The sequence below is a fragment of the Amphiura filiformis genome, chromosome 2 (assembly GCF_039555335.1).
Source record: "Amphiura filiformis chromosome 2, Afil_fr2py, whole genome shotgun sequence".
NCBI lineage: Eukaryota > Metazoa > Echinodermata > Ophiuroidea > Amphilepidida > Amphiuridae > Amphiura > Amphiura filiformis.
In genome coordinates this window covers 78,178,966-78,199,077 of record NC_092629.1, presented here as the reverse complement: position 1 = coordinate 78,199,077, position 20,112 = coordinate 78,178,966, and the positions used below count along the sequence as shown (strand labels likewise).

The window sequence follows — 20,112 nt, the reverse complement described above, 5'->3', positions numbered from 1 at the left end:
GTATTCTCATTTACTTTTCTTAATGTCTTCAAATGCGCTTAAATAAGTGTCCTGAAACGAGACAATCCAACAAGTTTAGCCAGTCGAGATAAAAAAGTTGGTCTTTGAAAAAAAATAGAAACATAATGATTAAAGATATCAGGCGCCTTGGCTAGTCAAGAGTGTCAACGTGATATTGAACAATGATTTTGACATCTTCAATACCACATACCACTGATTTTCCTTACTATCTCAAATGCACGATTTTGTTGTTTATACTTTAAACTAAAAAAGAATATGGCAGCAATAATTATACTTGTTAAACCCTAATCCTACCATGAGTGTGGGAATCAATCAGCCCATAATAGAATTCCCTCGTGCATAAATAATCGCTATATTATATCATACGCGATATTGTTGTGTTTACACATTCCGATTTAGGGTCGGCTTTTAAATGTTGGTGTAGCTGGTGTAGCTCTGCTTTGCGTAGCTACCCGATGAGACTGGTGTAAAGTAAATTGATTGAAGTTGTGTCACCGTAAGGCACAACATTTTTTGGTCCCATACCCGGTCCCATAGCGCTATCTGTGCCCGAAGAGGTACCGATGACACTTTTTATCGTACCCTGAATATGTGTACAGTGCAGTTGTCTTTTATTTAAATGAAAAACAATAACACTATGTAACTCTTAATTATTATGCTTGATACAATTATATCTCCAGGGAGCGATGTTAAGAGTCATCGGTACCTAGCCGGGCACCGATAGTTCTATAGGACCAAATTGAACGTGGTGCCTTACCATCCGACGAAATACTATAGATAGGAGTATTTATTTGGTAGGAGAAGCGGACCCGGCGATGTGAACGATAATATTGTTGAAACCAGGTGTAAGTTGATGAAGTTGATACTTTTTCTTGAATCTGGCATGAGCAGTAATTCACGTACTGGTTTCACTCATTAATGTAGGTTGATAAGTCAAAAAATGGAGGACATAAATTGTCACCAATGATTCAATACTACATTAATAATGATTATCCAATTTGCTAATGTTTCATCATAATAGTCATGATAATGTATGCCATTTTAAATTATATAGAAATTGAGGTGAAATGGATGTGGGTCATATTAAAATATGACCTGCATATATTTCACCTCAATTCTATATTAAATGTGAAATTCAAACAAATAAATATCAAGAGGTATTGAGGCATGGGAATTAAAGGAACTTGATGATTTGAATATAAAATGGAGTAGGATAAAGTACACTGATCAATATTCTTTTTGTTTGAAGGAAAGCGGACATACTCGTTTCATAATATATGTATATTAATTTACACTTGCTTTGTTTCTTACTGTTTTTTTACTCAACTATAGTTAAAGAGCATAAATAAAAAAGCTCATTAATATTGTAAGGTTTGGGTATTACCTTCATGTAAGCATCACGAAATTGTTACATTCAAACTCTAAACTCTAACCCTAAACCCAAAAAAAACTAAACCTTAAAATTCCTGAATACTGCTTACATGACGGCACGTTGAACCGATTTTGGCCAATCTTTTGCTAAAAATGGCTACGGTTCTTTTATGTTGCAGAGTTTTGAAACCTGCGAGGAAACCTGGTCAAAGTGTTACAATGTTTTGACATACCTCTACTATAGATTTGCCTCTACTCATGCTGGTTTGTCCTTGGTGCTCACTGCACACTTAACTATATATATCTGGATATGCAATAATTATTATGCTATGAATTATACCATATTTGGTGACTTGGTCGCTAATATCCTTCACAAACAATTCTACATTTGTTATGCGTACGTGAAAGCAAAATTATCCTACTCTTAAACCGTTGGGGTACCACAAAGTACCCCGCTGTAAGTATGTTGTTCTGCAATTTAGAACTGCTAACCGTCTATTTTGAATCGGGCTGTCAGCCTTGTATTTTCACCAGTATTTTACGTCACGTGTCGCGTGTCCTATACCACCTGAGAAACACGTAGTATGACAGTATGTCGATATTCGAACACCAAAATTATCAGTTAGAACCTTGCTGATCCCGTGAAGGAACCAATAACCGACCTCTTTACCAAAGGGCTGTTAACATTATACGAAGAAAAATAAAAAAGGTTGAGCTTACCATTAGTTTATTCCCAGAAGCACAATCCAATTGGTTTGTTTTACATTTTTAAATCAAATTACGAGATTATTCCGCTTCAGGAAATGCACTTCTAATTCTGATTTCCACTAGCATTCTAACAACAGCTTTTATTATAATGGTGGTATATTGCACGGGAAATCTTGGGCGATTCCTAAGTATTTTTATTGATAAAATAACTAGATACTTTCAATTAATGCGACTATATTGGTCAATTGCGCATTATGTCATGACGATGAACCTTTATTGCTATATTATACTCATTATTATTAGAGAGAGCATATAATGCTTTAGAATTCGTTCTTTTATCTTATCAATTAACCTAATAATAAAGTGATTAAAAACTAAATTAATAGCCATACTCATGATACGGTATGGCATTATATTAATAACACGCTCGTATTATAATATCCTACGCATCATATCTGTATAGCTATTCCGATTCACTTACTATTACAATATTCATGAGCGTATACAGAACTCCAGCAACAGGGGGGGGGGTTCTTGGTGAGCTAAAAAGGATCATGAAATGTAAGATATAAATATAACATCACATGAACACAGGTATTTCGCTTCTCTTTGTCTATAATTTCTCTGTATACGCTAATGTTGTCGTGGTTAATCTTAGATTCCATAGTTACAATGAAGCTTAATGGAAGCGTCAATGAAAATTGTATTGTATGGTTTATCCTTTTTACAAACGCATAATTTGATATAGCACGCATTAAGAGGTATCCGTTGAAAGACATTATACTTGTTTGATTGATTTGTTAAAAAATAATATGGCCAAAAGAGGCTAAAATCTGAATACATTGGGGAATTTTCCAGAATATTCACATAATTTTCTAGAATATTCATGTTGAGAAACAAGTCCCCAGATATTTCCAGAATGTCCCTTTAACTTGGAGAAAATATTGGCCGTTGAAGCTGATGGTGTTGTACTTGAGTACCAGTTCTTAAAGCATAACCTTAATTGTCGTTGTATATAGCCACCATTCTCCGACTTAGTGAACTGGTACAACAGCTTCAACTTTAAGGCCCGGTCACACTATGACGAATAGGGGTGAACGGCAAGCGACGATAAGCTGCGAATTGCAATTTTGAATTTACCGTCACTCATCGTGTGTTGCCGTTAGTTGTCGCTGACGAATCCGTTAGCGACCGCAGACGGCCGAAATTATTCGTCGCGTTCGTCGGCAAATTTTCAGCATGTTGAAAATTTTGTGACGACAAAAAAAGTAGTTGTGATTCCGTTCAAATTTCGTTGGAGACCGCAACCCTCATTTCTGTGACGTTTCCATACCGTGCGAAGCCGTCTCTAGTCGTTTTGAGGTCGTCACAATTTCGTTGGTAGTCGTTGTCAACGACCATTGACGAAAAATCAACGGCAAGTGACGTCACATCTCGAACCCTGACGACACGTTGCGGCAAGTAACGAAATTGTAACGATCTTGGTGCGACAGTGACTTGCGAATTTTGTCCGATGAGTGACGGATATTGACTGTTGATGGCGGGTCGTTTGCGAGTACCTGCGGCATTGAAACGGTGGTCTGCGATGGGTTACGATTTTTAAACGATGGTCTTAACTTAAAAACTTAACTAACACAATTTATAATGCGCCTTTTCCTGTGGCTACAAAGCGCAACAAGCATATTAAAAAGAACAGCAAACATGATCAAATACAGAAATCAACATTATGGAAAAAGATATGTCTTGAGCATAGTTTTGAATGATTCAAGAGTAGCAGCATTTCTGATATGAACCGGTAAGGTGTTCCACAAACGTGGAGCTGCCACTGAAAAAGCTCAATCCCCAGCACCCTTCTTAGAACGAGGCACAAGGAAGGAAATACTATCTGCCGAGCGGGTCTTCATTGCACTCTGGGATGATCTTTTCACAGTGAGGCAGTTAGTTAAGTACTGGTCCACGATTTTAACATTTTTGTGCGATTTTTAACATTTTTTGTCGTCTGTTCGATTTCAATAGACTGTCCGGCATGATGCAATTTTAAAGTTCATATAAAAAGAAATATCGATAATAATCAAAAATGTTAATATTTCTGATTATTATTGATATTGATATTGATGTTAATATTTTTTATTATTATTGATATTGATATTTTATTATTATTGATATTGATATTAATATTTTGGATTATTATTGATACTGATATTAACATTTTTGATTATTATTGATATTGATGATAATATTTCTGATCATTATTGATATATTGATATTGATATTTTTGATTATTATTGATATTGATATAATAGTTTGGATTATTATTGATATTGATTTGTATATTTTGATTATTATTGATATTTATATATATTTTTTATTATTATCGATATGTGTAATATTTTTTTAAAATTATTATTGATGTTGATATTAATATCTTTGATTATAATAATTGATATTGATGTTAATATATTTGATTATTATTGATATAGATATTAATAGTTTAGATTATTATTGACATTGATTTTACTATTTTTGATTATTATTGATATTTATATTATTTTTTTTTTTGTTATTTATAGGTGTAATATTTTTGATTATTATTGATATTGATTGTGGGATAGGCTTTTACGGCGGGAATTCATAACAATTGGTGGGTTTTTAGCGGGCTGCCGTCGGACAAGTTTAGAACTGTCAAGCTTTCGTCAGGAGTAGCTCTGACTGCTTCAGGACAAAGTACCTAACAATGAGACATGTAGATCGCCCCTTGCCTACTGATGACTCTGAAAAGAGCCGTTCACTGAAGACTGCCCCTTGTCAACAGAGAACAAGGAGATCTCGCCTATCTGCTAATATACAAGTTTTGGTGGCTCTGAAAAGAGCCGTTTACTGAAGACTGCCCTTGACAAGGGACAGTCTTCATTGAACGGCTCTTTTTAGAGCCACCAAAACCTTTAAATTTAGCAGATAGGCAAGGTCTACTTGTTTCTGTAGACAAGAGACAGTCTTCGGTGAACGGCTCTTTTCAGAGCCATCAAACCTTTAAAATCAGCAGATAGGCGAGGTCTGCTTGTTTCTGTAGACAAGGGGCAGTATTCGGTGAACGGCTCTCTTCAGAGCCATAAAATAATGTATATTAGCAGATAGGCGAGATCTCCTTGTTCTTTGTTGACAAGGGGCAGTCTTTTCAAAGGCTCTTTTCAGAGTCATCAGTAGGCAAGCGACTGTCTACATGTCTCATTCTTAAGTACTTTGTCCTGAGGAAGTCAGAGCTACACTAATTGTAATTGATATCAATTTTACTATTTTTTATTATTATTATTGATATGTGTAATATTTTTGATTATTATTGATATTGATGTTAATATTTTTGATTATTATTGATATAGATATTAATAGTTTGGATTATTATTTATATTGATTTTAATATTTTTGATTATTGTTCATTATTGATGTTAATATTTTTGATTATCATTGATATTGATATTTTTGAGTGGGTGATCAGAACGTTGTGAATAGTGGAAACGCAAAAGTGGACTATACGACCGGCATACACACAGGATTTGATGTCGGCCGCTGAGTCACGTCATCATCGCCGCAATCCACCGTCAGCTGCCGTTCCTTGCCGCAAGCAAATCCGCTGTCAGCCGTCCGACATCGTTGCTTGTTGTCGGGCTCCGTCAAGACATCGTCACTCGCCGCCCAGACAACGTCCGGTTTTGGTCGCAAGTCTCCGTTTCCTGCCGCAGCCTTTCGTCCCTTGCCATCGTGTTGTCGCTGAAGGTCGTTCCCACTCGTCAGCGAATCTTGTTTTTCCTCTTTTTGTCGTCGCTTTGCCGTCAACATTTTGTGATTTTCACGTTCGTCACCTTTCGTTGCTTATCGTCCGTCATAGTGTGACCGGGCCTTTAACGGTCAGTATTTTCTCTAAGTAAAAGGGGTTGCTATGGGCTCCAGATACGGCCTTGGTTTTACCTGTATTCATATTGGTTACCTTGAGGAGAAACTGTTCTGTGCATACAAGAGACCGGTTCCTGGTCTCTACAGAAGGTACATCGACGACATTGTTGGAGTCATGAATGGACCTCGTGAATCTCTGGAGGAATTTATTCAATGTATGTGCTCCTTTTCTACGTCGTACATCCCTTAAATTCACCTGGACAATATCAGATACATCCGTCAACTTCTTGGATCTCACCATTAGCACGGACTCTGGCAGGCCTGCTACCACGGTTTATTACCAACCCTCAGACTCGCACAGCTTTCTTTTGTATTCTTCCAGTCACCCCAACAAATGCAAGCAATCCATTCCTTATGCCCGGTTTAGACGCCTTCGCCGTATCTGCAGTAATGACAGTGAGCAAATTGGATGAAATGTCCACGTTCTTCCAAAGACGCAACTACCCTTCCAACATCATTAACTCATCTGCAGAACGCGTTCGTCAAACAGATAGAGACACATCACTGGAACCATCTGCTTCTAAAGAAGATAATATGGACAGATCCTTCTAGTCATGAACTATCATCCTAGCAATATTCCCATCTGGAACATCATCTTCGGGAACTCAAACCCATTCAAGCACCAGGCGGTGAATGGCATGATAGAGCCGGCAACTTGTGAAACCGCCCGGCCGGCATTTTCCATATACTTAGTTAGTTTTGTGGGGTTCATTATGGAACCCCAACGGTTTTAGCATGTATTTATATTATTTATTAACATAGGCCTATTTGTTTGTGATATTTCAAGCGTTTTAAAATTTCAAAATAATCCCATTCAATTACACGGTTGACGATGAACATTTACTGAATTTAGAGAATGCAATGCGACCACCACCTGCCCAGCACCAAAGATATCTTCAGTATGAGTCCCCTTACGGCATACCGTCGCGAACGAAACATCAGAAATCATGCGATTCGTGCCTCAGGCCCTCTACCCACACCTGTCACCAATCCTGGTAAGAGATCACGGTGTAAGTGCTGCACCTATATACGGTCCCTCATGTCACGGGACCTGGCGGCGTCAAACGCCACACCACATCGCCTCCAGATTCACCTGTACATCTGAGAACTTAATTTTCAAACAATGCCACACGGTCTATATTGGTAAAACCAAAACTCCTCTGTCTGTTTGCTTTTCCGCACATCGAAGGAATTTGGAGAACAATAAACCTGGTAAACCAGTAGGCGCACATTCTAACAGCCAGAACCACAGTTTTGGAAGATGTTAGCATCGCTGGTATATTATCCACCACTGGCAAGGAACGTCATACAGCTGAACAATCTCGTATCCACAAACTACAGACTATTAAGCCGCAAGGACTCAATACCAAAATTAAATTACAATTGGCTCTCTTGTTAACATTGCATATTTTACACCGTAATCTGTTTTGCATTTATTTGTGTATTTGACACCATGGAACCTATATTTTGTATATATCACTTAACTTGTAACTGTGTATGTTTCTTCCTCTGTAGGGTCTTTACTCGAAATATTAGTTCTTTTCGGCTTTTCGTCGGCCAAATCTAAAACCAGGCAAAAGCTCATTAACTTTGTTCTTTCTAATTATAGGACCACGATTTGGACTGCCAGGAAATGGTGCCAAACCAATCAGTCGGTTAACATTAGACAAATGTTTAGAGCATTAATTGATAGGCGCATGGAGCTTGAATTTATGACTCACGTCTGGAACAATAACACTGAGGACTTGTTTGACAATTTTGGAGTGAGTGAGGCCCTAGTCAAGCCCACCACCGCAGGCTATATGCTTACATTCTTCTGATTTTTGCCTCAGAGAGGTAAACGTTGTTGTTTATCTCCTTCTTATGTGATCCTTATTTACATGATACCTTTATATGTCGTAAACATAGTTTTTATAAGCTGTAAACATAGTTTTTTAATAATGACTTTGTAAATATTGTATATGTGTTGCAAATAGGGCATTCCGGTAGTGAATGTCCTTTAATAAAAAAGAAAAAAATAGACTTTTAACACTCTACACTTTTAGCACTGCTGCCAAAACCCATAGGCAACTGGACTTTAACGAAATGACCGTGAGAGGTAATGTTGCCGACTGATTATGTTTTTATGGTTCATATCAATATTTTAATTATTACATGGTCAAATGTCAACTTTGTCTACAAACATCATCCTTGCAAAAGAAAATGACTTCTTTAATAACTCGGTCACCCACCTTTCCACAGTATTTTTGTGGGACACGTGAAATCATTTTGATTTTTTGATTTGGGGGGGGGGAAATTTTCGTAGAATACGTATAAATTGTTAGGTCTTTTGGGAAACTTAATGTATATCTTCAATACAAAGAGAAAAAGGTTCAAATGATGGTCTGTTTTTCATCCCAGCTGCATAGGCTTTATGTATACACATATAGTTTACTTTGAGGACTTTATTAAATGTCAAAAATGTATTATTTTTAATAATTTAACACGTAATTTCTATTATATCGTGAATTTAAAAAAATCACAATATTTTGATATCAAAAAGATATTCGATTTTAGTAGGTATGTCACAGTGGCTGCTCCATTATTCTGCCACACTGTGCATGCAAGCATAACAGTAAATTGAAAAGCGCGCGCATCAAAGTTGTTCAATTTTGGCACACATCCATGTTAATTTCCTCATTTATGCTATTTATCCGAATTACAGAAAAAATGAAAATTCTATTCCAGATAGAATGTCAAACTTTGTATTTTTTGTATTATATTAAAGTAATTAACTGCCGATTCTTTATTCAACATCATAAAAGGTTCATACTTGACAAATCTATGATGAATGAAAAGACTTTCATTAAATATTGAAAAAAAAACCAAAATTACTCATGCCTAATTTACATAATAATATCATGAATACATAATTAGCTGTAATTAGCTAATTTGCATATTTTTTTGTTATCAATTGAAATATCATTGTACGGTTTTCTATTGGCATCAAGTGTGTTGGATGTGCTCTTCAACCCCGCGAAAATACTGTACAAGGTTGGGTCTCCCCTTGTCTGCACACCAAAGGGGGTGATCTGCAAAAAAAAAACAGCTGGTAACCATGGTACTGTTGAATTATGTTCATATTGTACATTCAAACAAACAATTGATACACTTTATACAGGCTGCATTAAAACCATTGTTCTTGATACACGAGTCATTTAAAAAAATATTAAAAATAATATTTAAAAGGGCATTTCGTGATCCACAGCCTCCCCCTCCCCGCCAACTTTTCTCAAAAAGTTTTTCGTGGATATCTACTGACAAATGTCATACACATAGGATGCCAGGATAACGAAATACTCCTTTAAATAAGAATCATCAATGCTACTTGATCTCTTGATTTTGTTGGAATTTGCAGTAACATTTTGGAGATATTATCCTTTGCCAGGAAGGTGATACCCCGAATTGAGACAACATAAAGGATTTAATTCTTGTGTAAAATTAACGAGTTAAGTTATAGAGTCCAGAGCATGTGTGGAAGCTGTGTTCCAAAATACTGCCAGCTTAGGTTGGGTTCCATAACCTATCCCCTGAAACAAGAGTACAGGATACCTTGAAACACCTTTAAGTGACAAGTGCAAATGTAAAGATATTTATATATTTATTTTATTTCCATAAAAATCAAGAACATTACATCAAAAAATAAACAAACACGATACATATGGATGAAAAGGCTGGAAGACTAAAAAGGCCTGAAAGTTAGCCTTTCCCTGAAATCAAATGAAATTAGCAAAACAAATCAACTTTACAAAACATAACCATAAGACAAGACAAGGGAAGGGGACGTGGTCACAAAAAAAGATTAACTATATTCATGATATTTAGAGAGAAGTGTTTTTAATTGATTGTGGAAATGTTTGCCAGATTTTGAAGCTTTCAGATTTTTATCTAAAGAATTCCAAAGAATGGGACCTCTTGTCTTAGACTTTCTTTATTTTTGGTCTTTTAGTCATGTATATCAGAACATTTATTAAAATAATTATCAAATGAACAGGGTAGCCCATTTATGGAGTACCTTACCTAATTCCAGTATGTACATATCTTCAATTTTCAATACGTTATAGTTTGCAAAAAATGGCACTGTATGGTCTCTATAGTGACTGCTTGCCACCGTTCTTATAGCCCATTTTTGAATTTTTACAATTTTATTTAAGTAAGCTTTACATGTATTCCCCCATAAAAGTATTCCATATTCAGGTAAGGCAATATTAACGTGCAATAAAGTGTATATAAAATACGATTTGGAACAAAAATTTTCAGGTTTTTCATGATACCGACATTTCTTGATATAGTATTATCAAGAATTTCACTCCATTTAACGTCGGATAGTTTTGTTTTAAATTGAGCAATATTCTTACTATTATGATTTCTTTTATATTAGAATGAAAGTTCATCTGTGTTGGTAGTAGACATAATTTAGTGGTTTAAACCTTTGATCACAACACAGTCGACACTCCGACTTTCATCAGCAGACTGGCAAGTGGTTTTGCCGTATATAAAGGGTACTTCCGAGGCGCTTTGTTTTGGCAAGAGCGAGCTTCAAGCCTAACCAAACGCTAAGACAACTGCTTGTTTCCCCCAAAAGACAAAACCTACAAGAATGACATAGCAGGGCCGGTTTGTTTCATCTCATGCCAAGTACAAACTCGTAAGGGTCAATGTTCCGAATCTTATATCGGCGAGACTGAAAGATCCCTTCGCACTAGATTTTTGGAACACCGTCGCCCCAGCTCTACCACGACTGGGGTTTCCCCAACACATCCACATCGAGTATCCCGGCCATACCATAGACTTGGACAACGTTCAAATTCTGGACAAGGAACCCAGATATTTTGAGCGTGGTGTGAAGAGTGAACCAGCCATCGCTGTACAGAGACGGGGACCGATACAAGCTACCTATAGTCTACGAGCCGATTTGGGGGTCAAGTGTCCGAAAAGTCGCTGACCTCTAAGTTGGGTTGCCAGTCTGCTGATGAAAGTCGACGTGTCGAATGAAACTGCCAGGTACGCAAATTTCTGTCTTGTGATCAAAGGTTTAAACCACTAAATTATTTGTTTTATATATTCAAGAAATTGAAGCAATCTTTTATTGTGGCCAATCTTCTTCCAGCTCATTCAAAATATCATTATACTCATCGACACTTCCCTGAACAATAAGAACGCCGAGGTAGAATGTGCAAACAATAGTAAAAACACTAAACAGGTACAAGAGCATACGGTATATTATCATAGATAAACGCCGCCACTGAAGATGCTCTGATGTTTCAATATTCTTTATCATAGTATTGTCCTTCATGTATTTCAATAACTCTACAGTTTCACAAGATGCTTGTCGTTCCTGACCAATAGAATATCCATTGTCTGTACTGGTAGCAACTTTTCCGTTCTCAAGAATAACATGCCCATCAGCGTCATGAATTTCAGAGATAGACTTACTTGTGAATGTTGCTAGGTTGATGTGGCTTTGATACGTATAGGTAGAAAGACACAGAACTCGAGGAATTATTTCCAGAAAGAGTCGTTTCATCCATTTTGGCATCGGTTGAGATATAGCACTCACGTGCATGACGACACCAGTTGCAAGAACGGAAATACATGCCATGGCAATCATGCATATGAAATAGGCACCTATTAAATAAAAAATATCATAAGAAATAATAACGCCGGTAATAAAAAAAACAATGGGCTATATTTTAATATGCACGGTAACACCATATAGAAAAAGTAGAAAGTGGGGTATCGTTTGAATACAAGTCGATATTGTATTTCTGGGTAGGGCTCTGGACAGCAAAGGTATGTCGTTACTATACGTCTAGAACGGACAGCAACCATGTCCCATACACCGTTATGTGCATACCTATTGAAGAAGAAAGAGACAAAGCATGTTAAGTGAGAGCAGACTAAGGATCACCACGCTTTTCATAAGTTGTTTTTCACCGTGATACACCCCATTCTCATTCTGAATCAAAATTGTATTCAATGTTTTCTCGATCAGCAACATGATGATAAACGGTCCCTTTTATAGACCGTTTTCCCTTCTTCCCATCTTCATATTCCAGGGGGTATGAGTGTCGCAAAACACAGAGTTAAGTTTATTACATTTTGGAATACGGACATTTCGACTGATCACTGACAATGGCGCATGATACCTATCGGGGCTAAAAGCAACATTTCTATGCGTTATTGACATGATGTCGTCTGGGAAAAAAGTTTCCTGTTATTGAAACCTAACTTTGTACACATTTTATAGACCTAGAGGTGAAAAACTAATGACGGGACAAACACGCATTGATATACGGTCGGCGCCCGTTTCACTTTTGAAAATAAAACGTAAACATGTGATGTGGGCGAGATGGCCGAGTGGTAAAGCGTTGCGCTGCCGGCCGGGAGATACGATCGACGAGGGTTCGAGCCTTGGGCTTGCCTTGGGTGAAAATTCTCTTCCCTCCCAAAAAGTTCCTATATGGACAGGAATCCTTCAATTCAGTTCAGAAATTTAATTTCAGAATTTAATTGAAGAATTTCTTCTCGTCCCCATACACTGCTTATCACGTGCAGTTATAGGCAGTGTATGTGCTTCGTCCGTGATTCGGAAGTCACGTAAAGCCGTTGGTCCCGTGTACAGGAAGAGTTAAACCCTGTGCACGTTAAGTGTCAGAGCTATTCGAAAAGAGAAGGGGGACCATCCCCGGTTCTGATATCTGCAATCAATCCTAGGTTCCAGGATCGTGCATAGGTTAAAAAAAACGGTGCACGTTAAGCCCGTGCGTAATACTCAACCATTTGAGGTAAAGCACGTATATAGGAAGAAGAAGAAGAAACAATAATCTCTTACACAGATGTTCTGCATCGCTCCGTAACTGCATCACTTGTGTATTCAATAATTACATAATTAGTAACATCGATGGCCTTTACAATAATCCGCATATGGAATCAGTATGCCCATATTAAGACTAAATAATAATTGCAAAGACCCTCAGATGTATACGATCCAAGAAGCGAAAAAGGTCTGTAGCAATTCGTCTTGACAAGTTTTACAATGTCCAGTATATCATGGACAAAGGCAATATGACCCAGATAGTGAATCCGCGACACCAGAGGAACTTAATAATCAGTCAAGTGTTCCAGAAAGTGATTTTATAGCCCAGGTTGTTGATAACATGTGACATTTTTGGGCCCTATAGTAAAAACGTTGCTGAAATGGGACGGATGTGTTTAAGGAATATGAAGCGTAAAGACAAATGATGTACCTATTCTGTGAGGCATCGGCGCTCCTTTTTGGTTCCAAGTTGATGCCGAATCCATCGTATGACCAGGAGAGGAACAACATTTCACAGACTTGGGTATCAAATGGGAACCAACGGACCCTAACGTTGCACGAATTCATGTATATGACTGGAGCATACCAGATTATCGTACCGTCTGAGGAAATTAGAGCTCTCGTATCGGGCTTCGTTCTCTCAAAGCCAATATCGGCACTGTAAAATACAAAAATGAATCAAATCTTAACATACTATAGGGTGTATAACATACAGGGTGTCCCAGAAAAAATTACCGAGTGAATAAAATTGAACGTAAGTCGAGAAATAGATATCAAAATCAAAAAAATTAAATGTAGCGTATAGCCTATTTTATTGTGCATCACATATAAAAAACTTTATTTGATTCGGTTGACTGGTTGCAAAGATATTAATGATTACATATTGCGCGCATCAATGCAGTTCATTCCAAGTTTGATCAACCGGCGCTTTTTCATACTCGCTCACCGCTTCCTAAAGTTTGTGTATCCCATTAAATTTAGTTTACATTATCTATTTAATAAACCTACGGTGTTATGTTATTCATGCTTTCACTGAAAATGAACAACAGTTTGTCTGAGAAAACTTTGATTTCTGCAATTAGAAGCATTCCAACTTTAATTCTTTTGGTTGTGCAAATAGGCATATGTTATATTTTAACTTTCCAAATAACATTAATTTGAGCCAAGAATGACAATGATCAAGTGCTTACAGCTTTATGTGTGATTTTTGATACCATGTAACAGTAATGTTGAAGTTTTAAAAGGTTTAAACTTTCTATTACAATTTCTTGGAAATATTCCAAAAACATCTGTGTGAGAATATTTTAAGCCAGCTGGAATTCCTTATGCGATAATTCTTTATGCAACATTTATATCAACTTTAACGAAAAAAGATATTAACAACTAACGATCATCATCTTACATGCAAGCTTTCATTTTCAATATCGTGCAGGTTTTCAAATTTGAACAAAACCTAATTATTGGTTTTGCCAGAAACAGATTGTTTACAAAGAATGAAAAGGATTTCACAGAACAAAATATAAAGTCCATTGACAGTTAACCACTAGTGTGCATTGTGATTGTGTTGAATGATCTTTCTGTCAAACTTGGAATGAAGTAAATTGACGGAAGCGTTATGTAATCGCTCCTTTCTACGCAATCAGTCAACCGATTCAAACGAAATTAAAGTATAAGATGCAAAATAAGATCAGCTGCACGTTGATGTTTAAATTTCTGGATTCTAATGTCTATTTCTCGACTTACGTCCAAATTTATTCACCCGGTAATTTTTATGGGACACCCTGTATTGACGGATCGTGATGGATAACTTTGGCAATCTATTATGTGAAATGCACGAGTTTACAGTAGTTTAACGTTTTTGTAAATACCTTTGAAATGTCTACTTTTATTAGACACGCGAAATACTGAACATTAATGGCAAGTTGATAATATATGCCCAGAAAAAATTACCGGGCGAACAAATTTGAACGTAAGTCGAGAAATAGACATCAGAATCTAAAAATCTAAACATCAGCGTGTAGCCCATCTTATTCTGCATCTTATACGTCAATTTCGCTGGAATCGTTTGACTGATCGCGAAGAAATGAGCGATTACATAACACATGTGTCAATTCACTTCATTCCAAGTTTGAAAGAACGATCGTTCGACATAATGCACACTAGTTGTTAACTATCAATGGGCTCCAAATTTTCTTCTGTGAAATCCTCGGTTTTTTTTAAACAATCTGTTTCTTGCAAAACATTTAATTAGGTTTTGTTCAAATTTGAAAACCTGCATGATATTGAAAATGAAAGCTTGCATATAAGATGATGCTCGGTACTTGTAAATATATATTTTTCGTTAATGTTGCATAAATAATTATTGCATATAGAATTCCAGCTGGCTTAAAAAATTCTCACACACATTAATGTTTTTGGAATATTTCCAAGAAATTGTAATGCAAAGTTTAAATCTTTTAAAACTTAAACAGTAATGATGTTGCATGGTATCAAAAATCACACGTAAAGCTGTAAGCACTTGATCATTGTTATTCTTGTCTCAAATGTTCTTTGGAAAGTTAAAATATAACATATTTGAACAACATAAAGAATTGAAGTTGGAAAGCTTCCAATTGCAGAAATCAAAGTTTTACGGACAAACTGTTATTCATCTTCAGTGAAAGCATGAATGACATAACACCGTCCGATTATAAAATAGATAATATGGATTAAATTTAATGATCAAACTTGGAATGAACTGAATTGATGCACACATTATGTAATCGTTCATTTCTTCGCAACCAGTCAACCGGATCAAATAGAATTTTTGTATGTGATTCGCAACAAAATAAGCTATGCGCTACATTTTAAATTTTTGATTCTGATGCCTATTTCTCGACTTACGTTCAATTTGATTTGCTCGGTAATTATTTCTGGGACACCCTGTACAATTCACATACTCAACGTTTTCCCGATGTCCGTTTCTTGATACATTTGCGATCGACACTATGTAAATCATCCTGGCTTGGACATCCGTCACTACGTAAAACACCCGATTATTATCGTAATATCAGAACGAAAGTGCACTCTATTTATATTATTATTATTAGTATACCGTAAAACCTCGTCTACAAGCATATAGAGTGATTTTGATGAAGGCTATATTAAAACAAAGCAGCCATAGATATCCCAATGTAATAGATGGGTCTTACAATAGTACTTGTTTGTATATACCTATATCGGTAATTAATTTGCTAAAACTTCATAATGTTCTAATTTTGTTGGATGGATGGCGCCTGGATTAAATTAGCTTTCATCAAAAGCACTCTACATGCTTGTAAACGAGGTTTTACGGTATGATTTATAATTATAATAATATAATAATAATTCTGGGTCAACCGGATATACATAATTATTAAAAAATTAAAGGCACTCACTTATCACTGAGCGTTATATCTGGTGTCCATATCGATGTAATTGGTACATTGAAGGTGTCAATTCCATCGTAATCATCAGGATTCCATCTAAGAAATTCGTCTTCCCATGTCTAAACGGTATAAATAAGATAAGTTATAATTTTCCAATAAGCAAAATACAATAAGCACCTATGTTTAAGGGGGTACTACACCCATGTGGTAAATTTGTGACTATTTTTGCATTTTTCTCAAAAAATAATTACACACTGGTAACAAAAGTTATGTATATTATTGGAGCAAGGAATCCAATTACTATACTGAAATTTCAGTGACTCGAGACAAGCGGTTCAGTATTATATGATAGGAAACGAGGTACATCCTAGCGGTCCCTTATTTTGATCATAAATAACAAACCGCTTGTCTTGGGTCACTGAAATTCCAGTGTAGTAATTGGATCCCTTGCCCCTATAATATACATAACTTTTGTTACCACTGTGTTATTAGTTTTTGAGAAAAATGCAAAAATAGACACAAATTTATCGAGGGGTGTAGTACCCCCTTAAGCATGTGGCACATTTATAGAGCATTTATTTTGGTAGAACAAGGTCCTATTAGTGAGCACGTGAATGACATACCCCATATGTTTGAAGCACACAATGTGCGAATTTTAAGAAAAACTAAACGTTCGATATTTGGATACAAGCCTAAAACTAAATGCAAACTAAGATACTAGCGCCATCAGTGGCTATTCTCTTCATAGATGTAAATCCTAACGTTAAAAAGCACCCTCTATACAAAATCACCACGAATATTACCAGCACCAGCATTTGCACATTACAGGGTGTCCCTTAAAGAACTGCATCATCGGGAACTGATTTTGTGGTACTTTAGCGCATAAACCAAACGTAACTAAATAACTGATGATGTTACGGAACATATCAGCTATCACATAAGTCGAATTTTAAGCATTTCCACGGAGACAATATCTATCAATGACTGCAGACGCATCATGCGCTGATGCTGCGCAGTGATCAGGCCATCTTAATGTTTAATCCTAATAGTTCGTCTCAAATGCCTTCCCAAGTTAAAACCCTAATAGGGATTGCGGTTTTAATTAATTATTTTGTATTTTTTTACTTTAATTTTGTATATCCGTGGCAAGGATAAACCCTCTGTTTAAATCTTTCGGGGGGTGGTTGGGGGGTGTTGGGGGGTTGAACAGACGTGAGATTTAGTGGATCGAAAAAAACTGAAATTTACTAAATCCAGCGGGAATAATGCGAAAAAAACGGGCGATTTTACTGATGCACGCGGGGGTTTGAGACGAATTATTGAATCAAAATGGCCTTAGCACTCTGACTATACTATATAGATCATCGATTGATATTTGAATCCTGGAAAGGCTTGAAAATGAGGGATCGAGTTTCGTAAAATTTCAAGAAAGGTATGGTCAATTGTCAAAATTCAAAAAGTATGTGATAGCTGATTTATTCTTAATTCAACCACACTAAATATTTAGTTATGTTTAGTTAAAATACCCAAACAATTACGTTTCTGACGATACAGTTCTTTCAGGGACACCCTGTATGTTTTTCAAATGTATTTGTTACTTGGCACTCCGGGATTCGAACCTGGGACCCCTCGGGTGCCCGCACAAGATCACTGATTTGTCATTACAACAAGACGAGCAATAGACGAGTGACAAACTCTAATGAGCTCTCCATACCTCAGTAAACATCAAAAGAAAAGTATATTTATAACCTGGCTAAATGAGGTGTGTTAACGATGGTCTGGAGAATTAACTCAGCTAGAGACTTGATGAATATACGATGAAAATACAAAGTTGATGTTCCTTTTATATTTATTTAGTGATCCTCCTTCTTAAACTTCCAAAACTTAACTAACTCAAAAAACCCATTTCTTAACCCACATCACTTACATCCAACTTAACCATTCAATCATCATGCAGGAACAATCACCTTCCTAGAACTCATCTCTATTGTTTTACTATGATACATTCACCTTGCTTGTACTATATATCGTATTATGCGGGCTACAATTATGTAGGCCTATTAATCCTATTATTTTCTTCTTCACATGCTATGTAGGCAAACTTTTTATATTGTCCATTAAATATATCATTTGTATTGTTTACATGGTTTATGCATTAAGATGTTTCATATTATGATATTATGTAGGCCCATTTAACCTATTATTATACTGCTTTCATGCTATGTTATGCTAACTTGTTATATCGTCCTTTAAAAAATTCATGAACACGATGAAAGTAACATTGTTCTCTGGACGTCATAATCACTTGGGACGTCATAATCACTCTGGACGTCATAATCACAATTCCTAATTACTAAAAGAATGTCGTAGTTATGCCAGGTAAGTCATGAGAACCAAAGTTTGCTGGCCATCATGATTATTACTCATCCATCAAAAAGAGACTCGTCAGTTAACAACCTGATAATTTTGGATTATTCTGAAATATACATTTTGTAATTTGGACTTTGCTTTCTCATTTGACACCCTGTTCATGAAAATTTAACAAGAATTTACCAAGATATGTGCCTCCAAAGATTCAAACCCCCAAATCAGAAGTTGCAATTTCAACGATTTCAATAGGAACGCATCATTGTATTGCACACAAGTACACCACGGGCCAATCAATAAAGCACACAATGCAACAGGCAAAATATTAAATCGTTGTTGTCATAGTGGTGCCATGCGTGACTATTCTCAATATAAACCGCTGCACGCGTAGTGATTTTCTTTGTAAAGGTGGGCTTACACGATGAAATTTCCATTGCAAGGCCCATTACTTAGTGGGTGAGATTATGTGCTCACTGACCATGAAGCTGTGCAATTGATCAAAATAGACGAAGCAATGTTCGGCCTTGCAATTCCTTGAGCGTGGCCATAGGTTTGGGATATACTCAAAACATAAGTAGTGGTTAATGATTTTCGTATTAATATCAAAATGGCTCATGTGTTGTCCTGAAAGCAAAATATTTCCATCCTCTCCTGTATATCTATACAATTTTCCATAAATAAAAGGCTAAGGAAAACTAAGATCAAAAGGGCTAAACACCACTACCAACAACAACATAGGCCTACAAGTGTATTATAATGTAGCATGTGCACACATTTATCATGTTGTGGATGGTGAATAAAGCTGGTCCCTACACATTCCCAAATGAATGCAGTGACCAGCCGGTGTTCACTCAGCTGATTGGCTGAAGGAAGTTAGATTGCATGCAACAACCTTGAAAGTAGAGCATGTCTCTACCTTTTTGCCTGTTGCTCGGGGGATTAATTTGCCTGATGCTTGGGGGATTAATTCCTTGCAAATCCAAAATACATGGAGCAATCTTTTTCCAAGGTCTGTGCAACAGGCAATTGCATGGAAAATTGCATCGTGTAAGCCGGCCTTAAGATTTGATAGAGTTAGGGTCAATAGACATGTGGCATTCTTTAATCAACTTACCGCTTTTAAATACGTTCCTACTGTGAAGGTCTGTTCTCTGGTATTCTATTTGGAGAAGTCAGAAACAACAGTTATGGTCAATATGGCTAAAATATAAAATTTATTTATACACTATTCTTCTAATTGGGAGGCTTCAGTCGAAGATGGGTAAATAGCCTTGATATCGATAATCACGTAAAATACAACTAAACCGAGGTCCTATTCCGCTCTCTTTGTAATCATGTGATATCCTATTAAAAAACACGTGATAACAAACTCAATCACGACCATACATAATAAAAGGCCTATTGTTGAGGGGGGACAATACTGTCTCTATA

At 36.4% G+C, this 20,112-nt stretch overlaps 1 protein-coding gene across 1 annotated transcript in view; it reads right to left on the bottom strand.

The window, feature by feature from the left end:
• Positions 1–11,173: 11,173 nt before the first annotated feature.
• Positions 11,174–20,112, bottom strand: part of LOC140143538 (neuronal acetylcholine receptor subunit beta-3-like) — a 28,299-nt gene continuing 19,360 nt past the window's right edge. The window contains exon 8 of the mRNA XM_072165370.1: positions 11,174–11,715. Within this exon, the coding sequence (XP_072021471.1) occupies positions 11,174–11,715 (542 nt within the window). The remainder of the gene's footprint in view (positions 11,716–20,112) is intronic.